We start from the raw sequence: 27,798 nt of genomic DNA on the forward strand, positions 1-27,798 counted from the left end.
CGATGCGATGTCCCTGCGCGGTCGATGAAACCAATGAACTCGGACACGGAGGCGGCCAATCGAGAGTGGTTCTTTATATCGCCGCGCCGTCACAGCGTATTCGTCACGTCCACCCGAAGCCATCATCCAACATCACCGGAACGCATCAACCGACATCGCCTCCACGAACACCACCATCATCACCACAACATCACCCGCCATCACGGCTCATAGAGCCCAGCCTATCAGGGTTTGGGGGAGGAGGAGGGGGGTCAGGATAATGTGTCACGGCTAGGGTGAGGATCAGGGTCAAGGTCACGGTTGTAGTTCGGGTCAGGGATAGGTTCAGGGCTATGGTTAAGGTCACAGTTGGGGTTAGGGTCATGGTTTGGCGGTAGGTGTTCGGGTCAAGGTTACGGATAGGGCCTGAGTTAGCCTCAAGTTCAGGATTGAGGTTAGGGTGATGCTTAGGGTTGAGGTCAGTGTTGGGGTGGGAGGGTCAGGATTCAGGATGGGTGTTCAAGTCACAATAAATAGCGGGGGTGGGTGGGTGGGTGGGGGTAAGGATAGGGGGGGGGGGCATGAGTTAAGCAATCACGGGGAATAAATTAAGCGTTGTTATTATTAACAGTATAATGACACAGTGTGAGATGAACCACACACACACTCACGCGCGCGTGTGTGTGTGATGGAGATATATATACACAGACGCAGGACGTACCGACGGCTCCGATTGAACAGCGCTTCTGTTTGAACCGGTTTTTAATTGATCCGGTGTTTAATTGAACCGGTTTTTTTGTATTATTTAACCGATCAGCCAGGGTTGTGAATTTAAATCCTGCCTGGGAAGGGGAGAGGGACGGGAGCGGGGAGGGGGGGATCAGTCCACTTTGTGGAGAAGTCAACCAGCGGTTCCTGCCAAATGAATAAATTCGCCCCCGCCATACGAACGTGGAATTTCCACCACTGGCTCGAGAGCTGTAAACGGAACATTAGCACCGCCCCCACAGTGTGCATCAGAGCAGGACATCGTTGACCTCTGGCTTTACACTCGCGCGGACAAAAGGTGACCTCGAAAATCCTGTTGTGACTGGCGAGCACCCATGAAGGCCGATACGGCGTACGAAGGGCGCCTTTGTCTCTCCAGTGCCGATGTTGACACACCGCACCGGTTATTCGTTTCAGGCCGAGTCTACCTAGGGGAAGGCCCACGACGGGTTCAGATCATCGTCACTGGACACACCCACGCGTGCACGCCCGCACAGACGAACGCCATCTCGCCCGCTGGAGCTCAGTTGCCCGTCAACTCGTTAACGCCGGAGCCGACATCGCTGCCAATTAGCGCTAATGAGCGTGATGCCGGGCGGAAGGTCGCTCGATCCCCCGCCGCCGCGGGGGGTGGGTGTGGGGTGGGTGTGGGGTGGGGGGTGTTGTGGGGGTGGAGGTGGGGTGGGTTGGTGGGTGGGTGTGGGGGTAGGTGGGCGGTGGGTTTGGGGGGGGGGCGTTGGGTGGGGTGTGGTGGGGGTGGATGGATGTGCGGTGGGTGGCTGTGTGGTGGGGGTGGGTGGGTGGGTAGGGTGTGGTGTGGGTGGGGGGTGGGCGGGGGGGATCTGAGTCTTGCGGGTCACACATCGTTGACGTCACTGAAGCGCTGCGGCAGAGCCTCTCCCGTGCAAGTCGAGAACACGTGTGTATGGTTCCGAGAACACGTGTGTATGACTCCGAGAACACGTGTGTATGGTTCCGAGAACACGTGTGTATGACTCCGAGAACACGTGTGTATGGTTCCGGGCCCGTGTGCGGCCGAGGTTCAAGTGCGGGCCCCCCTAAACTCGCCGGCTCACGGCCACTGCCGGCTGTACGGGCCCCTACGAGAGAGTGAACTCTATAGCCCCCCCCCCCAACTCCACAGGGTACTTGGTCTACTCTTCCAACGCTGTGGGGTAAACGGTGGGTATTGAATTTCCTCACCAAAGGTTTTCCGGCTCGCTGGTGACTCCCGGCCCGCTGGTGACTCCCGGCCGCAATCAATGAGGGAAAACCTATGAACTACTGGAGGTGGTGTGCCGGGTGATAATTATTTGTTATTGTTGTTGACGTTAAAAAGACCTCGCTCAGATGAAGCCACTGCGCGTGGAAGCAGCCCGGGGACAACGGGAGCCAGTGGTGGAAATTCCACATTCCCATGGCGGGCTGTCGTCGGTTCGGGCATTTATCCTCTCCCACAGCAAAGGGGGGCAAGCCCCCTGCATCGTCTCGCTCCACAAGAGGCCGCTCTAGACACTCTCTTTATAACGGGTAATTTGGTCTACTCTTCCGCAGTCCGCATACGCCTTGGATAGAGGTGGGATCACCCACGTTTGACCCCACCAAACGCGACATGGGAGGAGAGGAATGACCGGTGATGATGATGATGATTCTGATGCTGCTGCTGCTGCTGATGAGATACGCAATAATCGAAGACGGTTCGAGAAGCATATTTGTTTTTTCCCGGGCTACATGCATACATAACAGGCTCTTACAAGCAGTGGCTACACAGTGCGGAGGAGCGTCGTTTAAGTGGAAACCACAACACGTTGATCATTACGGGAGGACTGTAGCGACTCGAAGCTAGACAGACGGAATATTGATTTTTGGATCGCTGTCCAACTACCACTATTCTTCACAATAACCTTACATATTATAATAATTTACACAGACCCTTGGTCGATCTACTGCTTGATACAGGCCTCCTCCGCGCCATATTTGACCATACTTCACCACACTGGTCACTGCAGGTTGACACAGACCCTTGGTCGATCTACTGCTTGATAAAGGCCTCCTCTTCGCCATATTTGACCATACTTCACCACACTGGTCACTGCAGGTTGACGAAGTGGACCTGAACCGGCTCGGATATCTCTCGCCACTGTTAGCCGTGGCATTCGCGCAGGAATGCAGCACACAAGTGCACACAGTATATAATTGTATACTGCGCGTATTTACATTTGATGTGTTTAAATACGCAAACTCACGCTTGGTTCTTAAACGCTCTGACGAAGTGAGTGAATGAGTGATGGTGCGAATTGGTGTGATTGAATGAGTGATGATTGAGGGAATGATTAAATTAATGAATAAATACGTACATTTGTGAATACATGATACGTTTGGAGTTACTGTATTTATTTTGGTGAATGAATGGGTAAATGAGAAGTCTGAATGAATGATGGAACGAGTGTGAATGAGTGAGTGAATGGTAGATTGAGTGAATGAGTTAACGGATGAATGAGTGAATGAGTTAACGAATGAATGAGTGAACGAGTTAAAGGATGAATGAGTTAATTCGATATTTCACGAGTGAATCACAGATAGCCGGACTGCATTAGTGAGTGAATATGCGTGAGTGAATTACGCGAATCCGGCAAGCAGCGTGCATCTCGTCTCAATCACGCAGCCGGGGGTACCCCGCGCTTCAAGGAACCAGGAACTCAAGCGCTGCAGGACTTCAAAGTTCAAGCGATCCAGGACCAGAACACTCTATGCCCACACCAGGACTCCAGCAAACTCCTCTGGCTCTTCGTCTTCAGAGGTCTCGGGGACTTGATGATTTCAGGGCGTCAGATGCAGGCCCTTCCACAGCTTTACGGGCCTCTTGCGAATCGTTGAAGTCAGACCTCGCAGGAACTCCGCGAAGTCATCACACTTGAGGACCCCAGGATCTCCAACAAATCGTGGGCTCCGGGCCCTCGATGTTGAGACCGTGCACTCGAGTGCCTCTGGGGCATCTCGCCCCCCCACCCCCCCAACGTTGGCAACCCCTCTGAGCTGATCGCGTAGCAACGGGGGTTGGTGGTGGTGGTTGGTGGTGGTGGTTGGTGGTGGTTGGTGGTGGTGGTTGGTGGTTGGTGGTGGTGGTGGTTGGTGGTGGTGGTTGGTGGTGGTGGTTGGTGGTAGTGGCGGTGGGAGATGAAGAAGAGGGAGAGGATTGGGGGGGGGTTACCAAAACCCTAATCGCCCCTCGTCTGCCCTCTGATCTCCCCCTCTATCTCGCCATCTCTCTACATTCAGCAGCGCAAGAACTCCCATCGCTGCGAGGAGAGAGCGAGCGATCGAGTGGGGGAGAGAGACAGGGTGCAAGAGAGTGGGAGAGAGACAGGGTGCAAGAGTGGGAGAGAGACAGGGTGCGAGAGAGAGACAGCGTGCGAGATTGACAGCGTGCGAGTGAGAGGAGAGAGACAGCGTGCGAGAGAGAGACAGCGTGCGAGAGAGAGACAGCGAGAGAGTGGGCGAGCGAGAGAGGAGACAGAGTCAGCATGGGAGAGACAGGGGACAGCGTGCGAGAGCGAGCGAGAGAGAAACAGCGTTCGAGAGACAGCGTGCGAGAGAGAGGAGAGAGACAGCGTGCGAGAGGGCGAGAGAGAGGAGAGAGACAGCGTTCGAGAGGGCGAGAGAGAGGAGAGAGACAGCGTGCGAGAGAGAGGAGAGAGACAGCGTTCGAGAGACAGCGTGCGAGAGAGAGGAGAGAGACAGCGTGCGAGCGAGAGAGCGGAGCTACCGATCCAGGACCAGCGTCCAGGGCGCGGACAGTCCACCCGCGCGGAGCCCCTCGGCCTTCAGCTCGGCGAAGAGCTGCGTGAAGAAGTGTGGCTCCGAGTTGAGGCGCAGCATCTGCGCGCTGCACCGGGAGATCACCCCGAGGCACCGCTCCCAGAAGTCGTCGCGCCTCCCGCCGCCGCTGCCCTCGCCGAGGAAGGGCTTGAGCGGGTAGGAGATCTCGCTGCCCATGTACGAGTAGGAGAGGTAGAGGCAGGTGAGCAGCGTGGCGCGCAGCTCAGACTCGGTGGCCAGCGACTCGGCCACCGAGTCGCGGCACAGCAGGTAGAGGAACACGACGTTGGAGGGCGTGATGAAGCACTGCTCCTGCCATCCCTGCAGCAGCAGAGCGCGATCCACAGCGCGGAGCCACAGGCTCGGCTCGGTGGGCGACAGCTGCTTGAGTCGGTAGCAGCGGCGGCACAGGAACTCGCCCAGACACCGGAGCAGCTCCGCCGTGGACGCCTGCACGACCACGCGTCGCGGAGTGCCCGAGATGGGCAACGACCCCGCGGAGGGGCAGCCGCCGTGGCCGCTGCCCTTCTTGGAGGAGGGCAGCGTGGACGCCGAGGCGGGCAGCGATGATGCCAACAACGGCGGTGGCGGCAGGGGCAGTCGCACGACATGGCCGTACGGCTGCGGCTGCTGTTGTTGTTGGTGGTGTTGTTGTTGTTGCTGCTGGTGGTGGTGGTTGGCAATCCGCATGGAGTTGTTGTGGCGCGGCGCTCCTCCGTTCTCGTTGTTGTTGTTGCTGCCAACGCCGCACGGATTCGCGGCCGGGTTCGCCTTCTTGGCGTTCTTCTTGCGCGTGGAGGCGGCGACCAGCGTCTTCCAGGCTTGGCCCGGCGTGAAGATGGAGTGTCGCTTCAGGGCCTTCTCCTTGGGCTTCTTGCCGAGCTGGGGAGCCGCCGAGATCCCCTTGGGACCCCCGCCGCCGCCTTGCTTCGCGTGGACCCCCTTGCCGGGTCCCGAGGGGGACAGCGAGAGGGAGGTGCCCATGGTCTCGACTCGGCCGAGGGATCTCGATGTGAGTCGAGGAGGAGGCCGGAGGTTAGAGGGCGAGGCGGAGGAGGCGAGAGGGTGGACGAGATGGCAGGGTGGAGGAGTCAGAGATCAGAGGAACGTGGGTGGAGGAGGAGGGGAGGGGGGTGGACGAGATCGATGGAGGAGCGAGAGCGGAGGTCACGCCTCGTCGTCGTCGTCCTCCTCCTCCTGCTCCCCGCAGAAGGAGGGAAGGATGGAGACGCATGGGAGGGTGCAGAGTCGCCTAGGAGATTCGCCGATGAGAGTCGTCCTCCCCCTCACTCTCACCGCGCCCGGCAATGGAAATTTCTTCGGGCGGGACGCGTGGGCAGAGAGCGAGACGGCATCTCCCTCGTCCTCCTGATGTTTTCTCTTCTCCAGCACCTCTTCTCCCTCCTCCTGCTGCTGATGTTTTCTCTTCTCCAGCACCTCGTCTCCCTCGTCTTCCTCCTGCTGCTGCTGCCCGGCTCGGCACCCAACCCAGGTCTGCATCACCCGGCGTGACGTCAGCCGCCCATGTTGCCAGGCCCCGCCCCTTCCCCCCTGCTTAGCCGTAGCCCCCGCCCCTTTTTGTGCATAAATTATGCAAATTAGCGCGGGACCGCGGCGCGCGATTTGCCGCAAGGCGACAGCTGCTGCTGCTGCTGGAGCGGAGACGCGCGGGGGAGGGGGGGGGATGCCGCAGAGAGGGAGGGAGACGGTGATGAAAGAGTGGGAGGGAGATGGGAGAGTGGGAGGGAGATGGGAGAGTGGGAGGGAGAGTGGGAGGGAGATGGGAGAGTGGGAGAGTGGGAGGGGGTGGATGCCGCAGATGTTCGCGCCACCAACCTGACAGTCCGCATTCGATTCTCGCTCACGACCAACATCAGTGACGATGATCTGAACCAGTCCTGGGCCTTCCCCAATGGTTCGACTCAACCGTCAAAATGAATACCTGGCGTGGTGTGCATTATCAAACATGAAAAACTGGGGAGACAAAGGCGGCCGGGCGTGGTGCTGGCCACCCCACCTCTCCGTGTGCCGCCGTGCCCGGCTTTTCATAGGGGGTGATTGCTGCTCGCTCACAGCACTTGCCCCCCAAAAACTCGGTCAAGGCTACACACGGGGGGAGGGGGGGGGAATCTTTGGTGCTGAATAAACCACCAGCGATGGAGTTCGAGCGGGCGTATCACAGCCAGCGCCGAATGAAGCTAAGTGCGGGGCCTGTAGCATATGATGTTATAAAGGGGCCGTAAATAAATAAGAAACACGTGCATATTAAAACACCAATTTTTTACTTGCACAGTTAAGTAATTGTGTTTTTTTCATTTGCTATACAGCCAGATAATACGACAAATCTCCTTAAACACCCAGCCGTTCATAAAAGTTGAAGGCGGTATAGTACTATGGTAGTAGAGCAAGTGCAGAATCACTGAACCGTGAATTGATCGTTTGAAAGCATTTAGCGCGGGGCACTTGAAAGTGCGGGGCCCGTAGCATTTGCTACTTTTGCTACGAGGACAATCCGGCACTGATCACGGCTGGCGTGAGCCGCATTCGACTCAGGGTCTACAGCAGTGGTTCATCTTATCCTGGGGGTGCGAGATATCAACCCCTATGTATTTATTAGCATGATACTTTTTTTTACGATTGAGAACCAAAATGGGTGCAGGCTGCGATTCAGGTTAAGAACCACTCATCTACAACGACGAGAGAGAGAGTGACACACAGACAGAGCGGGAGAGTGACACACAGACAGAGCGAGAGAGAGACACACAGACAGAGCGAGAGAGTGACACACAGACAGAGCGAGAGAGTGACACACAGACAGAGAGTGACACAGACAGAGCGAGAGAGTGACACACAGACAGCGAGAGAGTGACACACAGACAGAGCGAGAGAGTGACACACAGACAGAGAGAGAGAGTGACACACAGACAGAGCGAGAGAGTGACACACAGACAGAGCGAGAGAGTGACACACAGACAGAGCGAGAGAGTGACACACAGACAGAGCGAGAGAGTGACACACAGACAGAGCGAGAGAGAGACACACAGACAGAGCGAGAGAGAGACACACAGACAGAGCGAGAGAGTTACACACAGACAGAGCGAGAGAGTGACACACAGACAGAGCGAGAGAGAGACACACAGACAGAGCGAGAGAGTGACACACAGACAGAGAGAGTGACACACAGACAGAGAGAGAGAGAGACACACAGACAGCGAGAGAGTGACACACAGACAGAGCGAGAGAGTGACACACATACAGAGAGAGTGACACACAGACAGAGCGAGAGAGAGACACACAGACAGCGAGAGAGTGACACACAGACAGAGCGAGAGAGTGACACACAGACAGAGAGAGAGAGTGACACACAGACAGAGCGAGAGAGTGACACACAGACAGAGAGTGACACAGACAGAGCGAGAGAGTGACACACAGACAGCGAGAGAGTGACACACAGACAGAGCGAGAGAGTGACACACAGACAGAGAGAGAGAGTGACACACAGACAGAGCGAGAGAGTGACACACAGACAGAGCGAGAGAGTGACACACAGACAGAGCGAGAGAGTGACACACAGACAGAGCGAGAGAGTGACACACAGACAGAGCGAGAGAGTGACACACAGACAGAGCGAGAGAGAGACACACAGACAGAGCGAGAGAGAGACACACAGACAGAGCGAGAGAGTTACACACAGACAGAGCGAGAGAGTGACACACAGACAGAGCGAGAGAGAGACACACAGACAGAGCGAGAGAGTGACACACAGACAGAGAGAGTGACACACAGACAGAGAGAGAGAGTGACACACAGACAGAGCGAGAGAGTGACACACAGACAGAGCGAGAGAGAGACACACAGAGCGAGAGAGAGACACACAGACAGAGCGAGAGAGTGACACACAGACAGAGCGAGAGAGAGACACACAGACAGAGCGAGAGAGTGACACACAGACAGAGCGAGAGAGTGACACACAGACAGAGCGAGAGAGAGACACACAGAGCGAGAGAGAGACACACAGACAGAGCGAGAGAGTGACACACAGACAGAGCGAGAGAGAGACACACAGACAGAGCGAGAGAGAGACACACAGACAGAGCGAGAGAGTGACACACAGACAGAGCGAGAGAGTGACACACAGACAGAGCGAGAGAGAGACACAGAGCGAGAGAGAGACACACAGACAGAGCGAGAGAGTGACACACAGACAGAGCGAGAGAGAGACACACAGACAGAGCGAGAGAGAGACACACAGAGCGAGAGAGAGACACACAGACAGAGCGAGAGAGTGACACACAGACAGAGCGAGAGAGAGACACACAGACAGAGCGAGAGAGAGACACACAGACAGAGCGAGAGAGTGACACACAGACAGAGCGAGAGAGAGACACACAGACAGAGCGAGAGAGTGACACACAGACAGAGCGAGAGAGTGACACACAGACAGAGCGAGAGAGTGACACACAGACAGAGCGAGAGAGTGACACACAGACAGAGCGAGAGAGTGACACACAGACAGAGCGAGAGAGTGACACACAGACAGAGCGAGAGAGTGACACACAGACAGAGCGAGAGAGAGACACACAGACAGAGCGAGAGAGTGACACACAGACAGAGCGAGAGAGTGACACACAGACAGAGCGAGAGAGTGACACACAGACAGAGCGAGAGAGTGACACACAGACAGAGCGAGAGAGTGACACACAGACAGAGCGAGAGAGTGACACACAGACAGAGCGAGAGAGTGACACACAGACAGAGCGAGAGTGACACACAGACAGAGCGAGAGAGTGACACACAGACAGAGCGAGAGAGTGACACACAGACAGAGCGAGAGAGTGACACACAGACAGAGCGAGAGAGTGACACACAGACAGAGCGAGAGAGTGATCGAGGCTGGACTTTAACTGAATACTCTTTTGTTCTTTCGGTAAAGTCACGTGGGTAGAACACATAATAGATCACGACGTATCGATCGCAACAACAAGCGACGTCGTGATCTATTGTTTTTTTTTATACCTACGTGACTTTACCGAAATAACCAAAGAGTATGGATTCCTGTAGTGACGAAAGCTTCAAATCAAGATAGTATGTAAACAAAAACTTAGCTCTTTTGCACCAATGGGTTTGAAGGATGGTGGAAAGTATTGTCTTGTTAAACTATGCATTTTAAACTGAAAACGACTTATCTGCAATACCTCTAGTTGCTGAATTCAACAGCCTCGATCACGGTGGCTAGGAGATGTTAACTACCTCGCCTGGTATACAGGAGGTCGTGGGTCCCATCTCGACCCTGACGCCATGCTGTAATATTTTGAGTTTGCGTGTCTCTCTCCCCGTGGTCGCGTAGATTTTTCTCTCGATCCTCCGGTTTTCCCCTCCGCGTTAATTATCAACATAGCGCGTTCAAGAGTATTTGGCTGTTGCCAAAAAATGACCACGTGAAGATGATAAGCCCACCTCGGTTGAGCCATCATTTGTGGCATGCCAGGTCGCTTCTGAGAAAAAAAATATAGCGACGTCGCTTAGTGAGACCTTACCCCGGTAAAATTAAAAATATATATCCGTAGCTTTCGTGAGTGCAGGAATCCATACTCGTTGGTTCTTTCGGTAAAGTCACGTGGGTAGAAAAAATAATAATAGATCACGACGTTTCGATCGCAACGCAAGGAATCTTCATCAGGTGTAAGAAAGATGACGATTGCTTGCGTTGCGATCGAAACATCATCTATTTTTAAAATCCTTTATATTAAGTTCACTTGCTTGCTTGCTTACGACCGTGCAAATCTTTCGGTCGTTTTTTAACCCAATTCCCGTGATCCAATCGAGCTGACATTTTGCACACAGACTCGTTGTGCGTGACAATTAATGTTCGTGAACATTTTTCCAAAATTTTACACTTTTTAGGACAAAAAATATTATATTTAATTACCAATTACTTAATGGTGCAATGCAATCATCTGACCCATAGGTGGCAGCCATCTCAAGCCAAAGGACGAGAGGACTCTAGCCGCCACGCATATAAAGGATTTATAGTGAAAAACTTTGTTTTTACGGGTTATACTTGTTACTTTTTACATTTTATCCGCCAATTCGTCACGAGTCGTAGTCGATTGTTATTATTATTATTATTCACGTGGGAGGAAGAACCCGGAGCACCCGGAGAAAAACCCACGTCGGCTCGGATGGAAATAGTTGGGGAGGGGGGGGGGCATGAGTCAAGCTGTCGTGCTGCCTGCTCGTGGCGAACCAGGGACATGGCACTCATCGACTCTCATCGTGCAGTGATCCACCAACCATAGCTTGCCCCCAACAGTGCCGGACTACAGGCCGCGTGAACACAGCCACCACCAACACCCAGGGCTGTGATCGTCTCTGCTGTTCTCCACGGGATTGGAGGGAAGGAGACGGCAGACAGGTGAGATGAGTGGGCGAGGCAGATCAGAGAGCAGCTGAGATAGAGAGACGGGATGCATTGGGAGCGTGTGTCGTGTGCCTGCGAGTTGCGTATGTACAACATTGTGTCTCTGTGTACACGTGTGTGTGTGTGCGTACGTGTATTTTGGAATCTCGGTGTTCCCCGGCTGTATAAACCGCGGCAAGTGGAATGTTCCCTCGGCGTCTCGCTTAAATCGCTACTCGGGACAGCCAAGGGACATCCATTGATCCGCTTATGTGACCCACTTCCCACCACCCCCCCCCCCAGCGATATCTGCCACCGATATCCACGGCTCTCCCCGCCGCACCGACCTCCAATCTAACCGCGACAAAAATCTCGGACAAGCTCGTCAATAAGATCGTGTGTTGCGTGTGGTCTTGTATATAAAATATACACGTTTCGGGCAATGTTCCTTCTTCACAGCAACTCAACCTCTGTGGCCTCTGTTGTTGTGAAGGGCCACCACTGCTTGAGACGTCACCTGTTGGTTTAACGCGTAGGCTTTCACAACCAGTGTCATCCATACTATCGGTTTTTTGGGGTTAGAACGCAATCTAACCCAAAAAAACACCTGTATTACGTTACATTTTTGTTTTAATCTTTCTGATGCCACCCAGTGTCGTTATTGACAAGATGTCGAGTTTGATTTCGCTGTGTGCACCAACCACTGCCAACGCGGCGAGCTGCTGCTGCTCCTGCAGCAGCGTCGACAATGAATTGGCACGTGTTCGTTCACGTGACAAGTCTTATTCATTTGACTGTCGGGTGGAGGAGGGTGCACGACACACATTGGCATTATACTCACGCGGTGATCTTACCGAAAATAAAAAAAAAACAATTAATCAACAGGATCACCTAATAATACGGCATCATCATTAGTAACACGTGGTCTTCAGTGGCGCGTGTGGCCATGCCAGGGCCTGTATCGCCACCTACAGCTGTGGTGAGGAATCAATGGTTCCGTTTGCTGCCATTCGTTTCGCCAAAGTCAAGTGTGGCTGGCATTGGTGCTCATCTCTCGTTCAGGCCTTGCCGAGCCGGTGGTGGAAATCCCACACGCCTGTGGCGGAGGCGAGTATAGCCAAAAGACAACCACACTGTTGACCGATTTACCCACAAAGTAGTGATAAAAGTTATCGGCCCCAAAAGGGATAATTGGTTGGCATGCAAAAGATCATCAGTTAACGTGCAATTCTGTTTGTGATGCCTTGCGCCAGATCTGTGTGCGTGTACAGATCCACTGCTGGATGAGGGCGGTGACCTGATGTGGTAACACGCTCGCCGCTCATTGCAGAGAGGTTTCTTCGTTTGAACCCAGTGCCCGCCCCGTTTAATACTGCGGCGTACAAATAAAACTGTACGACGACGCGCGCTGTGCGCCTCGCTCGAAGTTGACACTGCGACAAATCCCCCCCCCCCCACCCTCGACGTCGTGCGCAGGAGTGCAAGGGGTCAAGGGTTTCACATTTGCAAAATTCGAAACGCTACTCCGCAAGCGTGTGCTGCCCGTGCCCGTCGTCGGTACCGCACGAGACGGCCAACTGCTGGCGCGGGGGTCTTTCTGTAAACATTTAGACCGCTGATGACAAAAAAAACGTACACGAGCGCGGTCGCCGTTCACAAGACTTGCCACCAAATTAATGTTGGAGCGTTGTCTTTTGACAAGAGGTCAAAACCACTAGAAATGGAGAAACTTGTGCAGAATGAGAATACCAAGCGCGTGTGTGAAACACGAGGGGGGGTCTGTAGGCGAAGCTTCCTGCCAGAGGTCGCAAACGGGTTTTGATTCCTTACCCGTACCCGGCCGCACCAAGGTCGCAAACGGGTACCGTACCCTACCTGATACCCGGCTACCCGTACGGGTATTGGGTAGGGTACGGGTACCCGATTGCGACCTCTGGGATGAAGCCATATTGCAGGCACAGGTGGGTTGATTCTAGGAACTTGAATTGTGAGAAGAGACAAGACGTTAAAAAATGAGTGACAAACGGTTACTCACCAGTGACTTACCCGTACCCGTACCCGGCTGCACCAGAGTCGCAAACGGGTACCCGTACCCAGCCGGGTACGGGTAGCCGGGTATCGGGTATGGTACGGGTATCGGGTACCCGGTTGCGACCTCTGCTTCCTGCCCATGGTGGACACCGCCTGCAGTGGAGTGACGAACAGAGAAGGGACTCAACGTTATCTCCTCTTTATTCTAGTACTTTCATACAAGGAATGATCACTTCGTCACACAATGTACTGAAGACAATATCCATGTACATGCTTAAACCGATGGGTGCGTCTGGATGCGGTTTGCTTTCTCCTTTCATTGTCCGATACCATGAAGGCTCGGAGACGTGGGGGGCGGCAGGGGGGAGGAGGTGGGTTGGGGGGGGCATGGAGAGGGGGGAGGGAGAGGGTCGCCCACCTCCATTCAGAGTGCTTCAGTACAGCAGTGCATCCTCACACCAAAAAAATAAAACTCCAAGGGTAGAAATACCCAAAAATAACAAAACTAAAAAAAGTTCATCTAAACAAAAAGAAAATAATATTGAAGATCAAACACTGCTCAAGTGACCGAACTTGCCCCAGTAACCAAACCACGCACACTGCTGCTGCTGTTGCTATGACGGTGCGCGAAGCCCCACCACCCCCGGGGGGCTGCCACCGGCTCGACCACCAACACGGCGTGGCGGCTGCTCGGCATGAAATGTAGAAAGTGGCTCGTGGGGCGACTCGTGTGGGGGGGTGGAGCAATGATTGTGGGCTGGGTCATCATAATTGAAGGGGGGGGGGGTGGTAGCCGGATAGTTAGTAAGGGGTGGGGGGTCATGACAGGAGAGCTCGAGGAGGCTGGAGTGAGCAGTCATTGCGTGGTGGTGGGAACTGCACCGTCAGAGCTGTGAGAACAAACACCACGAGTGAACGCTGGGGACAAGCAGTGGAAACGGGGCTCCCGCAGGTGCAACAGGGCTCAGGACCAGGGATTGTTGGGTTAGCCGATGATGGGGTTTGGCTGGGAGACGGGGCTTAAGCCACCGGACTGGCTCTTGATCTCCGCGTACTGAAATGTACCCCCCTCCCTATCTTCCCACCCTTTCCCTTGCGGCCAGGGTACCAACCGTTTCACTTTTTTGTTCCAAGTCGCACTTCCGGTTTTTTTGTTTTGCCCAAGGCGCCGGCGCCAGACTCGACGCCACGCTCGTAAACGACGGAGATCGCCGTCGTTATTTATCGCCGCAGACGCCTCACCTCTCGACGAGCAGACGCGGGCGAAAGGAGAGAGACACACGGAGAGAAAGCTGCACTTCACACGCGCACACGCACGCAACCGCAAACAAAACAGAACGGCCGAACCCTGACGGTCCGACGCGGCGCACTGGACAAACGACCAATCACTAACGAACGTCCGCATCACATCAAGCCGCCAAGGAGTCCGAGAGACGGCGCCGGATCGTTGGAGGAGGATCGCTGGGGGGGGGGGGGGGGGAAGGGGACGACTGCGGTGGGCGGCCGGGCGGGAGGGCGAGGTTACCACCGCGTGGTTGTCTGTTGGTCGGCCAAATCAAAACTCCTAGCGGACTTCATTTGCTAGAAGAGCAAGTGAGTTTCACATTAGAAGCCAGAGGGCTCACTCAGCACGGTCTTCCTGGAGGTATCCCTTATGTCTACGGTGTGCTCTCTCTCCCCCCTCCCCCCAACTGGACAGCAGGGGGCTGCCTACCGAGTGTGCCGCATTATTTGGGAGGTGGCGGGAGTTGGGGCTGGCGGGAAAATCGGCGGGCAGGTGGTGTGGCGAGGGTGCGCAGATAAAAATACAAAGGCGCGTTGGGAGAGGGGGGGGACAAGTGGAAGGATTAAGCTTCCTGTTGATTGGCTAAACGGGGGGGGGGAGGGGGGTGTTGGTTAACCAGGAGGCCACGCCCGGTGCGGCCAGACCAGCGGCGGCCAAAGACGCTCTCTTACCGGAGGAAAACGGCGGGGTCCCGGCCGCACCGGCGAAAACCAGGACTGGATTGGATTAAATTTGCGAACATCAAGTAGGCTTTATTTATTTTTTGGGTGGGGGGGGGGGGTGTGTTGGGCTGGATTGGTAAAGGGGGCGGGGGGGTGGGTACAGGGCGGCACGGTGTAGTAGTGGTAGTGGTGGGATCATTTTTGGTTCTTGAGCTGGTTGGAGAGCCAGTCGAGGCCTTCGTAGAGACCGTCCCCACTGGTGGCGCAGGTCGCCTGGATGTACCAGTTCCGGTGGCGCAGCGAGTGCAGGCCCAGCTTATCCGTGATCTCGGCCGCGTTCATCGCGTTGGGCAGGTCCTGCGCATGAAGAGGGGGGGACGACGACACGCGTCGAGCAACCGTCGCCGTCAGCATGTATGCATGCAGAACTTATTTCGCACCGTACGTAGCCGGCCAACCGTGCTAATCGGAGGTGCGATGAGCATCCTCGTCGGCTCATCGATTGGGCCCGTCACTCGTTCCGAGGACTCGGGTCTACCGCGCGCTGCGTCGTCGCGCAGTCTCTAACCGCCACTCGTTTGCACGCTCGTACATTCGTTTAAAAACATTAGAGGCTGCCACAAACTAATAGCGCTCACACCCCCCTACACCCCGCGGCCCACCCCCCCCACCTGTCCCGGCCGCACCCCAGCCGCTAGCGCCCACCTGCTTGTTGGCGAAGACGAGCAGCACGGCGTCCCTGAGCTCATCCTCTGCCAGCATCCGCATCAGCTCCTCGCGCGCCTCGTTCACTCGCTCCCGGTCGTTGCTGTCCACCACGAAGATGAGCCCTGCTCGCGAGGGGGCGACGGCGCGAGCACGCACGCGGGGAAGAACGACTCAACCGACAGTGGGGACCACGATCGCCACCGTTGCCGTCGTTGGCAACACTCGCTCCACTGCTGGATGAAGGCCACCAACCGCCGACGCCTGCAATTGGCGGCCTCACGTGGCGGAGTCAGGCCGTGGAAATTCCACGTTGATATGATTAAGGGGGGGGGGGGGGGGTTCGAAGCGGACGCAATAAAGTTTCGCAAAACAGGGAAAATAAAAAAGGCGTACCCTGTGTGTTTTGGAAATAGTGACGCCACAGAGGCCTGATCTTGTCCTGGCCGCCCACGTCCCACACCGTGAAGCTGATGTTCTTGTACTCCACTGTTTCTACGTTGAAACCTGGACGGACAGGCACGCAGACACGCGCGGAAGTGGTGAGACGGATGCCAGCCAGCAATGGACCTCATGACCATACAGGCACAGTAGCTATGAAGGCAGAAGCAAATATGTCACGTGTAAAGTTATTTTGTCCGTCAATCCAGCGGTGGATTGAGGGCCTGCCCAGGCCTCTGATTGTCATCACAGAACTGGTACCAGGCTAGGTACACTTTGAGCCTTTCATAAGAAGTTTCCAAGCCTATCTGCTGCCAGGAGGTCATGATACAGACCCAAGTATTGCAGGTTAACTGATACACACATGTATCCACACATCCATATATAGACACAACTACATAATGACTCTAGATTTGAAGCTTTCGTGACTGCAAGGATTCATATTCTTAGGTTTTTTCGGTAAAGTCACGTAGGTAAAAAATAAAAATTTATAGAAGTAAAATAAAATAAAAATCACGACGTTTCGGAGGCAACACAAGCTTCCGTCTTCAGGTGGAACCGTCACAGCACGATAGCTGTATCAAGTAAGAGAAATTCCAAGAAAACAGTCCTTGTATATATACTGGTTGAGGGTGGGAGGAGCCAAGGTAGGCCCTGGATATTATTATTGTGAGGTTCGGTGCGGCTGAAGCACGCTGTTAGGAATGAGCCTTTGTTGTGTAGACTGGTTGAACTCGGAGGTTCCAAGAGTTGTTAATGTGCGGCTGATGTAAAGGTGCGTGTAAATGGGACTGAGCCTTTTGTTATGTAGAGGTGGTGCGGCTGAAACCGCTGCCAGGAATGAGCCCGGTTTCTATCAGATACTCTGCTTCCCTTCACAGGCAAGACCTCTTCGGCAGTACTCAACTCAACCCAATTACTCTCTATGGTCAAGGAAATGGTACTATCTCCTGATGACATCCTCGTCAGTTTTGATGTAGTATCTCTGTTTACCAAAGTCCCAGTACCTGACACCCTAACAATAATTGAGGACTTGGTCCAACATGGATTGAATTCGGATGTACCTGCACTGGTTAGGCATTGTCTCACCAACACTTATTTTACCTGGAATGGCACCTTCTACAAACAGAATGAGGGTACCCCTATGGGCTCCCCCTTGTCACCAGTGATAGCCAACATGTTCATGGATAAGTTTGAATCAGACGCCATCCAGACATCAACCCTGCGTCCTTCCCTGTGGAAGAGGTATGTGGATGACACTTTCGTCATTTGGCCACATGGCCTCCCAGCATTGAACCACTTCTTGGACCACATCAATTCCAGACACCCATCCATCAGATTCACCATGGAAGTGGAGAAAGATGGTAAACTACCATTCTTAGATATTCTGTTTGAGAGGAGACCTGACGGATCCTTGGGACATTCTGTCTACAGGAAAGCCACCCACACAGATTCCTACTTGAAACCTGATTCCCACCACCACCCATCTCAAAAGAATTATCTCATCAAAACGCAATACCAAACAGCTCATGGCATTTCTGACCAACACCACCTGGCCAGTGAATTAAGACATGTACATCGGGCCCTCAGGATGAACGGATACTCTGACCGCACCATCCGCCAAGCTGTTTCTCCCACCATACAGAAACAGCCACATGAAACTCCGATCAAAACTATCACGTTGCCATACATAGCAGACGTGACCAAAAAGATCTCCAAAATTTTATACAAACATAAGATCCAAGTCCGATTCAGTACAGTACATAAAATCCGTGATCTAATTCCATCTGTGAAAGATGTCATTCCTGACTTACAATACCCTGGAGTCTACAAACCGAGTTGCAGTTGTGGTGATTGCTACATTGGAGAAACCAAACGTCATATCTCTGATCATGTCCGCGAGCACAAGTCAGATCTGAAACACGGCAAAACTGATTCTTCCGCTGTTGCCGATCATTGCTACAACGCTGTGGGCTCTCATGAAATTGTCTTTTCCGAGACCAAGGTGCTCTGCAAACCTCCTGGCTACCATCAAAGGTTTGTACACGAAGCCATCCAAATATACAAACACTGACATAATTTCAACCGTGATGATGGGTACAAACTTAGTAATCATTGGAAAGATGTTATTAACCATGCAAAAAAGATTTAACTACACATATTTGGACCATCTTATTTGACAGGCACTATTCTTCAGTTACCGTATAGTTTCTTCTTTTTTCACACACTGGTTTTCCTACTTTAAGTTTTACCACACATATTTGGCAAATCTAGAATTAATCCCAGGAACGTAGCAAAGTGCTGTTTCATCTACATAACAAAGGCTCAGTCCCATTCACAGCAGCCGCACCTTTACATCAGCTGCACCATAACAACTCTTAGAACCTCCCAGTTCAACCAGTCTACACAACAAAGACTCATTCCTGGCAGTGGTTTCAGCCGCACCACCTCTACATAACAAAAGGCTCAGTCCCATTTACACCTTTACAGCAGCCGCACCTTAACAACTCTTGGAACTTCCCAGTTCAACCAGTCTACACAACAAAGACTCATTCCTGGCAGCGGTTTCAGCCGCACCACCTCTACATAACAAAAGGCTCAGTCCCATTTACGCGCACCTTTACATCAGCCGCACCTGAACAACTCTTGGAACCTCCGAGTTCAACCAGTCTACACAACAAAGGCTCATTCCTAACAGCGCGCTTCAGCCGCACCGAACCTCACAATAATAATATCCAGGGCCTACCTTGGCTCCTCCCACCCTCAACCAGTATATATACAAGGACTGTTTTCACGGAATTTCTCTCACTTGATACAGCTATCGTGCTGTGACGGTTCCACCTGAAGACGGAAGCTTGTGTTGCCTCCGAAACGTCGTGATTTTTATTTTTATTAATTTTAATTTTTTACCTACGTGACTTTACCAAAAAAACCTAAGAATACATAATGACTGACAAGTTTTTTGTCAATCCACTGCTGGATATGTAGGCCTGCCCATACCGTATGGGTCATAAGGCTTATTTGACCAAACTTCGCCACATTGGTGAGAGCGGGTTGATAAAAGCATGGAGCATAGATGGAGCATAGATTTACGGCACAACAATGGTGCTGCACTGCCCTCTGCTGACCACCATGGAGCATGGTCGAGGGTGGCGGACCATTCCACGACGTGTACAGATGAGGTGGAGGGGGGACAGACCATACCACAATTATATACTGGGTTTGTGGAGGGTGACAGATTATTACACCGTCTGTACAAGCAAGGTAGACTGAGGTGGACTACCATTATGCACACAAGGCAGATGGGGTGGGGGGTGTTGGTAGGTCCGTTCTATCCACACAATGTTGGCGATGGTGGAGAGGGTGGGACAATCCATTATGCCCACGGTTGATAGGATGGGGTCCACTTGCCTCTACCATAATCTACACAAAGTAGGTGTCAGTGAAGGAGTTGAGGGGAAGGGGAGGGGGTCGTGCCTATTGTGGGGATGGTGGTGACGATCTCTCCCAGCTTGAGCTTGTAGAGGATGGTGGTCTTGCCAGCGGCGTCGAGTCCCACCATCAGGATTCGCATCTCCTTCTTGCCGAAGAGGCCCTTGAAGAGGTTCGCAAACATGTTCCCCATGGCTGCGGTTTCGTGGTGGCACCTGCCCTGTGGAAGTTGGGCAGAACAAAACCAACGGTTAAAAGAGATTCTAATCAAGTTTCCATTAAGAACGCTTTCCAACATCTATCCCATACAGACGGGAACCGGTGACACACCCATGGCTGCGGTTTCGTGGTGGCACCTGCCCTATGGAAGTTGGGCAGAACAAAACCAACGGTTAAAAGAGATTCTAATCAAGTTTCCATTAAGAACGCTTTCCAACATCTATCCCATACAGACGGGGACCGGTGACACAAGTCCACATTTTGCCATATCACCTACTCCTGGGCGAGCCAGGGTGTATAGCACCTCCACGAACGACACCCACGCGAAGGGAGTTTTTAAGTCAAAATGACAATTATCGTTATAAAGCACCTTTCAGAGGATCTCAAATGTTTCAAAAGATTTGGTGCAATCCGCCAAGCCGCGTCTCCACGGTGCTAGATAACAGGCATAGCCACGACAGCACAGCTTTAAACCCGGCGACACGAGTTCCAATTCCCGGCCGTGGCTAGTGATATCCATCCGAAGCGGTCCCTCCCCCCGGAATGCCCTTTTCAACAACCTGCACTGACCCGGGTGGTGAAGTAGTCCAAAACGTTCACGACCCTCACAGCGCAGGGAGGTTCTCATCAAGCAGTGGATTGCCAAACAGGAAATGCAACCGCGCCCCGTGGCGCTGTACAGAATAATGGGGCGTATGTATTTCATCGCGCTCAAGACATTCAGCAGCCACAGGCAGAGGAAAACAAGGAATGGTCTGAGCATAGCTTTGAATACGGGCAGGGAGTCAACAGCACAGATTTCTGGGAAAGTTCCAGACTGGGGGGGAGGTGGTGGTAGCAAAGGAGAATGGGCAACCTCTCAATAAGCGAAGATTGACTGCAGTTGACTTAAAGCTTTCGTGACTGCAGGAATACATATTCTTTGGGTCTTTCGGTAAAGCCACGTAGATAGAAAAAATAATAAAAATATCACGACGTTTCGATTGCAACACAAGCAATCGTCATCAGGTGAACAAATATAACGGGAGAGCTACTGAGGCAGAACATTTTTTTTCCTGCCTCAGTAGTTCTCCCGCTATATTTTTTGTGTTGATATCGAAACGTCGTAATATTGTTTTTCTATCTACGTGGCTTTACCGAAAGACCCAAAGAATATTGACTGCAGTTGTTGAAATTAGCTTTCTTTAAAATGATTATCCGGTGATGCTGCTGCTGCATTAGCGGTGGTGCACAAGCACGAAACAAAAAAACCCTATTGAAGAATGTGTTTTTTGGAAGAATAAACTCGCATTGTCACATCCACAGCGTTCAACCACCACACTAAAGGTCCCAACACTCATCCATCCACTCACCCACCCACCGACCACACTGCAGGTCGCCACAATATTCTCTCTGCTTTTTCCCCTCGCACTGCTCCGCTTCGGTTTTCCCCTCCCCATCATAGTCTCTATTCTCCAAACTTTTACAAGAACCTCGCTAAATTCAATAAAGCTGTTACACTCGTATGCAGTTGAAAGCTGTTTGTTTCTGGCTGCTTGATCTGGGCCTATGCTTAAAAAACGACGTGGCTATTACACACGGTGCACGCACGTACGTGTTTCTTGCTAAAAATCGGCCACGCTGTAGTGACACAGTGCGCGTCTGATTCCCGTAGTCTCACGACTCTTGCACTCACTCGAGAGGCTGCCAGTGGCAGCAAAAGTGCGAGGGGAAACGGGACACCCACGCCGCAAACTATTTTGCAATCCTGAACCTCGCCCCAAAAAAAAAAACCCAAGTCGGCCATGACAGCAACAAAAAATTAACCGCCGTCACAGGAGCGCCCTTTTAACGCGCGCGCTCAACTACGTCACCGTCAAAACTGCCACGACGCGCGTGCCGACCTCTAACGAGATCGGTTTCTTTCAATCCACTGCTGGAGGAGCGGCCACCCGCCCCCGCGCCGTGCGTGCGGCGGGGGTCATTTCAGCGAGCCTCAACGCACTGGCCAGTGCGGGGTCGGTGAAGACAGGAGAAGCAGAGCGTAGACAGAGACGAGAAAGCTGTACGCTGACGATAGGACGGGTGATGGGAAAGAAAGGGTGACCGAATAAGAGTTGGATGATAAATACCGATCGTTGAGTTGAAAGAGACAAAACAAGACGCATACAAGAGATACCAATTGTCGAGATGCCAGAGATAAAGGCGATAGATAGACAAGCACTTAGGATTAGCACACGGTTGGCTACGTAGTGTGCGAAAGAAATTCAACATACATGTTACGTCGCAGGACTGAGATGGTGAGAGCTCTCGAACGCCTTCATCCAGCAGTGGATTTAAAACAACTGACTTGTGACTTGAGTATAGTCAGATAAAAAAGCGATAAGAGAGTTGTAGACATGCGGTAGATCAGTGGTCACACGTACAGATGACGACATCGTGTGGCGTCACGTGACCCCGTCGGCACACGCCTAGAAACTGACGAGACCCTGGCGCAGGGCACACGCTGGCACTGCCAGGGTGCGCTCGGAGAACGCAAGAACCCTTGTACAAATAGAACCTCTCCTCCTGTCAACAGACATTCACACTGCCAGCATACTTTGCACGTCTGTGGAGCTTCGACAATCAAACGCAAGAGCCGATAACGGATTTCTTTCATTGTATCTCAGTGGCCAATGTGCTCTGGCCCAAGCCGAACATACACGACTCGACAAGAGACAAAGGCTAACGTCAGCGGTGAGTGACAACCGAACCAGTCCTGCCCCCCCTCCCCATCTTGGCTAACAACAAGCATTGTCAAGTATGGTTAAACAAATGCCCCACCCCCAACCCCCACTCCCTCATTCAGCCATGGATCTGCACTTAGATCTAGATCAGTTGCTCTCTGATGTGTACTCAGGTTGTGACACTTGCTGTTCGGCACAATGCGTATGTTGAACTTCTCCTGCATCGTACGGTGGAGCCAACCGTGCTAATCTGAGGTGCTGCGGGCAAAGGACAAGCAAAATGCTAAAATGTCCCAACGTTAAGCTCCAGGGCAGCACAACCGCAACACCTACTCGGTAATCGATGACTCTGCCAATTAGCGATACTCAACTCATGAACTGGAGGGGGGAAAAAGTGTCGCCTGTCCCCACGTGCGCCGCTGGATGGGAGGTCACGGGTGGCGGAGTGCATGGTGACGTCGCAGGCAAAATCAGCCACGTCACGCTGGTCTCAACTAATCGGATATCCCAGCTGCATGGTGGTAACCCAAACTCGCACAACGGAAACCTGGGGCATTGTGTCTCATCGTCAGGCTTCCAGTGGCGAGCGTCTCTAGACACAGCGAGTGCGTTTGTCGAGTGTCACTTTAAGGGGGGAGCGCGCGATTACTCTGCGCCTTGTTTACTCAGCCGGGAAAGCGTGTGGCGCAGTCAAGGGGCCCGCGCGGACACTTTTGTGCCACGCGGCACCAACACAGAGACTCTTTAACCGGGGCCCTCGGCAGCCAAAGATCGCCCCGACCCCCACCCCCCGCCTCTATAGCCATACAGGATGCTGGGGCAAATGCCGCGAGTGCTAGAGGGTGATGTGGCTAAGCACCACACCCAGCTGCGTGTGTATTACTCAGTGCTGATGTTTCATTTACACACTGCACCAAGTATTAACTAAAGAGCTGATTCGATCTAAACGAGGCTCAGGAGTTGTTCGGATATCACTTGATAATGATGTTAACCGTGGCCAGGAATCATACTCGAGTAGCCCAGTTTCATGCAGCAATATGCTAAGTTATATGCTGCTCACATACAAACCTACACTCAATGACCAATATATCTCAAAGAGCCTATAGCAGGCTGCTATGGAAAGTGATGTTCGTGAACACACACACACAGATTCACCTCCAGATGGCATACACCACCCAAAGACAGTGATGTCAGCACGGGGCACTGCAGCCGCTATGGGTGGTGCGGCAAAAGTTCACTGACACAGCAGAGGTGTCATCGAAGAGAAGACGCAGGTTTTATGAATCAACAGCGCAGATTGATTGGCAGATTTACGGCACTCTGCCAACTCTCGGCACACACACACACAAACCGCAGTGCTGATTTGGTAACGAGCACAGTCCAGCGACACAATCTACAGGGCCCTATCCCAATCTCCACTTTAGCACCAGTCAAAATGTCTCTCCGATTGGATGAGTTGTGGAGTGCTGCTTATTTTGGATGCTTGCCAAGACACTTAAAAAAAAGAAAACACTGTACAAGCAGATTTATTTGAAGCTTTCGTGATTGCAGGAATTACTCTTTGGTTCTTTCGGTACAGTCACGTAGAAAGAAAATAAATTAAATAATAGAATACGACGTTTCGATTGCAACACAAGCAACCGTCATCAGGTGGAACTAATTTAGTTTTTTAGATCTACCTGATGACGATTGCTTGTGTTGCAATCGAACCGTCGTATTGTATTATTTAATTTATTTTCTTTCTACGTGACTTTACCGAAATAACCAAAGAGTAAGCAGATTTATTTCGATGGGTGGTTTAATAACCACAACAATTTTTTTTTAAAGTTCATCTCGTTTTGTCATTCACTTTAAAGCAATATGAGATAAATAAACGATGGCCAAATACAAAGCTTAACTGCACCTGACAACTCGAGTTAGAATACTGGCCAAAGCTGGCATCATCGGTGGTGATGGATATCTTTAACCCGTCCCTGCCCCATCACTTCATCATCGAACAACAAACCGACGTGGTTAAGAAGTTGTGGGCAAAGTCACACAAAATACATCTCATGCGGAGACTTGAATTGGCAACGGATTGGCAAAAGCATGAACCAATTTATTGTCGCTATTTTTGAAGCAGAGATGGATTTATTTTTTAAGCTGAAAAACAAGTGTCAATTCACAGGAATATATTCGCTTGAGGTGCTGGGATATTGAAGGGTATTCCCTTCGTTTGTTCTCCAATGGAACAAAAACTGCCGTAATTATCGTCAATTACTGCCGTATAAGAAAACACACATACGAGGATGTGTTTTCAAACTCGGCCACGTATGGTGGGGATTCGTCCTCAGTTCCGTCATGTAAAGCGATGCAATAAGAACACATCGCTCCAAAGAAATTTCGTGTTCGAGCGCTAGGCGGATCCATACATTGCGAGACGCACGGTTTGCGGAAGCCGTCATCCAACAGTGGACTGACCATGACCGATGACGAAAAGTTCACTTGTGAACAATGTTAATCGATTAGTCCGACTGTCATTTTCAAATAATACAAATTTGAATGTGATTGTCACGTGAAGTATACACCCTAAGCACATTCACTTTCAACATATCAGTTATAGCATTACAAGCCACGACACACACCCTGATGCATTTAAATAGCCTAGCTACGAACATGAAGCGGTGACATTAACATTGAATTGTAACCTCTCGCGCGGCGTTTAAGGACCGCCGGCCTTGCGATTAGAACTTTTACTCTTACTTCGGCACTTGGAATAACACTAAACGTGCTTTACAAGCGCGGTGACCGTAGGACTTCCCTGTCCCTCTCTGCCTTACACCGAACTCAAACTGTACCCCGAACATTGTTTCCCAAGACCGTAACGTCGACCTTCCACTCCGAAAACAGTCGTGGGTCAATCCACTCGCTGACTAAAGGCCCCCAACAGCAGCCGAAAATCTCCTGCGATGTTAACGACCCACGGTCTAGCATCATCTTGCACAAGAGCTAAACACTCTCATCTTCTCCATCGCCCGTGTGGACGTTCTCGAGACAGCGTTCCTTCATTTAGCTGCCAAACCGCAAGTTTGTCTCGCTCACAGGCCAATCGTCCTTCGTGGCGACGTGTCCTGCACGCAGGCCCCACCTCACTCCCCGGTCGCAGTCCAGACGACGTCTTTAACGTTCGTATGCTCACTGACATTCTATGGCGTTATCCTCCCTGTAGAGACTGCACTAACACAAGTGATGTGTATGTCACAAGACAATTCGGGGACGTCACACGATAAAGCTATACTCGGGCGCAGCCGAACGATTTCGATCATAAACCCAATGACATTATGAAAGAACGGAATCTCAAAGGGCATTAACAACACGCCTGACGACACGAAACTAAACAAATACAAAATATCCTCCCAAGACGGCGACGACGACCGCGGTACCGTCTCTCGGATAGCTGAACCCCCCGCGTGTGGGTCGCCTCCCCAGGCGGTGCTTCCAGGCGAGCCCCAAGGCTTCCGCTCCGCGGCCTAGCGAACAAGGCCGCCGCGGTGGTGGTGGGGGGGGGCGCGAGGGGAGGGGTGGAAATGGCGGAGAGCGGCGGGGAAAGCGCGCGGCGCGGGGCGGCGGCCGCTTCGTCTCCTTCAGCCGTCGCCGCCTCGACGCTGGCGACGTCGGCGGGCGGCGGGCGCGGTGGAAGCCGCGGTGACTCCGCGGGTGCCCGGGCGAAGGGAGGCGAGGGGAGCACGAGAGCGGCGGAGCGAGGGGGGGAACGCGGAGCCGCGCGGGGACGAACTCGGTACCTGGCGGCTCCCGGCGAGGCTCAAAATGGCGTCCGGCTGCTTCCCCCTCACCTCGCGCCACGTCACCCGTGACGTCACGCGCCCGCTTTGTTTGTTGCGGGAGGGGGGGGGGCGCGAGCGACGCGTGACGTCACCGCGCAAGCGATAGTTGACGGCACCGCGCAAGCGACGCGTGACGTCACCGCACAAGCGATTCGGGACGTCATCGCGCAAGCGTCACGTGACGTCAACGCGCGAGCGACGCGAGACGTCACCGTGCAAGCGACAGTTGACGCACAGCGCAAGCGACGCGTGACGTCACCGCGAAAGCGATTCAGGACGTCATCGCGCAAGCGTCGCGTGACGTCAACGCGCGAGCGACGCGAGACGTCACCGCGCAAGCGACAGTTGACGGCACAGCGCAAGCCACGCGTGATGTCGCCGCCCAAGCGACGCGTGACGTCACCGCGCAAGCGACAGTTGACGGCACAGCGCAAGCGACGCGTGACGTCACCGCGCAAGCGATTCGGGACGTCATCGCGCAAGCGACGCGTGATGTCGCCGCCCAAGCGACGCGTGACGTCAGCGCGCAAGCGACGTCCCCGCGCAAGCGACGCGTGACGTGCCCGCGCAAGCGACGCGTGACGTCACCGCGCAAGCGATGCGTGACGTCACCGCGCAAGCGCGACGACGAAGCAATTGCGCTGTGGTGACATCATCAAGAGAGAGCACACTTTGTGATGTCGTCACGTGTCACCGTTCCGCGAACGGTAAAAATGACGTCATCGGCTCGTTCCCGCCGGGTGACGGCACGATAAGGTCCGCAGGGGCATCCTAGAGTCCATACTCTTAGTTCTTTCGGTAAAGTCACGTAGGTAAAAAAAATAATTAAATTAATAAAAATAAAATAAAAATCACGACGTTTCGGAGGCAACACAAGTCTCCGTCATCAGGTGGGACCGTCACAGCCAGATTTGATGCATCAAGTCGTGATTTTTATTTTATTTTATAAATTTTAATTTCATTTTTTACCTACGTGACTTTACCGAAAGAACTAAGAGTATGAATCCTTGCAGTCACGAAAGCTTCAAATCTAGAATCCCCGAGTCCCTCCTGTACGATGACGTCATGAACCAAGCCTGCGCAGTTTCGATGACGTCACCGATCAGGATTCTTAGATGACGTCACCCGACAACAACAAAACGTCACTCTGCCACGTGCTCGCGAAGGTAGGACGTAATTTATCAATAAGGCGCGATTGGGAGGTCTGGACATCATTGCGATGAAGCTTCGTGAGCTGCATGGCTCCATCGCCGCCAGGGCAGAGGTCGCAACCGGGTACCCGATACCCGTACCCTACCCGATACCTGGCTACCCGTACCCGGCCGTACGGGTAGCCGTTTGCGACCCTGGTGCGGCCGGGTACGGGTACGGGTAAGGAATCAAAACCCTTAATTTTAGAACTTTCGTGACTGCAGGAATTATTATTTGTTTCTTTCGGTTAAGTCACGTCTAAAGATAAAATAATAAATTAAATTAAATAATAGAATACGACGTTTCGATTGCAACACAAGCAATCATCATCAGGTAT

The 27,798-nt window shown here is 52.8% G+C and overlaps 2 protein-coding genes across 2 annotated transcripts; both read right to left on the reverse strand.

The window, feature by feature from the left end:
- Positions 1 to 1,978: 1,978 nt before the first annotated feature.
- LOC144951354 (cyclin-dependent kinase 5 activator 1-like) lies at positions 1,979 to 6,103 on the reverse strand. The gene has a single exon (XM_078881571.1). The coding sequence runs from the start codon at positions 5,548 to 5,550 to the stop codon at positions 4,510 to 4,512; it is 1,041 nt and encodes a 346-aa protein (XP_078737697.1). The 5' UTR covers positions 5,551 to 6,103; the 3' UTR covers positions 1,979 to 4,509.
- Positions 6,104 to 13,180: 7,077 nt separating this feature from the next.
- LOC144951363 (ADP-ribosylation factor 1) lies at positions 13,181 to 26,301 on the reverse strand. The gene is made up of 5 exons (XM_078881588.1): positions 26,229 to 26,301; positions 19,568 to 19,742; positions 16,046 to 16,156; positions 15,650 to 15,774; positions 13,181 to 15,301 (listed from the first exon to the last, which is right to left on the reverse strand). The coding sequence occupies exons 2-5, from the start codon at positions 19,713 to 19,715 to the stop codon at positions 15,140 to 15,142; spliced, it is 546 nt and encodes a 181-aa protein (XP_078737714.1). The 5' UTR covers positions 19,716 to 19,742; positions 26,229 to 26,301; the 3' UTR covers positions 13,181 to 15,139.
- Between the last annotated feature and the right edge of the window lie 1,497 nt (positions 26,302 to 27,798).

This window comes from Lampetra fluviatilis, chromosome 62 (genome assembly GCF_964198595.1).
Source record: "Lampetra fluviatilis chromosome 62, kcLamFluv1.1, whole genome shotgun sequence".
Classification (NCBI taxonomy): domain Eukaryota; kingdom Metazoa; phylum Chordata; class Hyperoartia; order Petromyzontiformes; family Petromyzontidae; genus Lampetra; species Lampetra fluviatilis.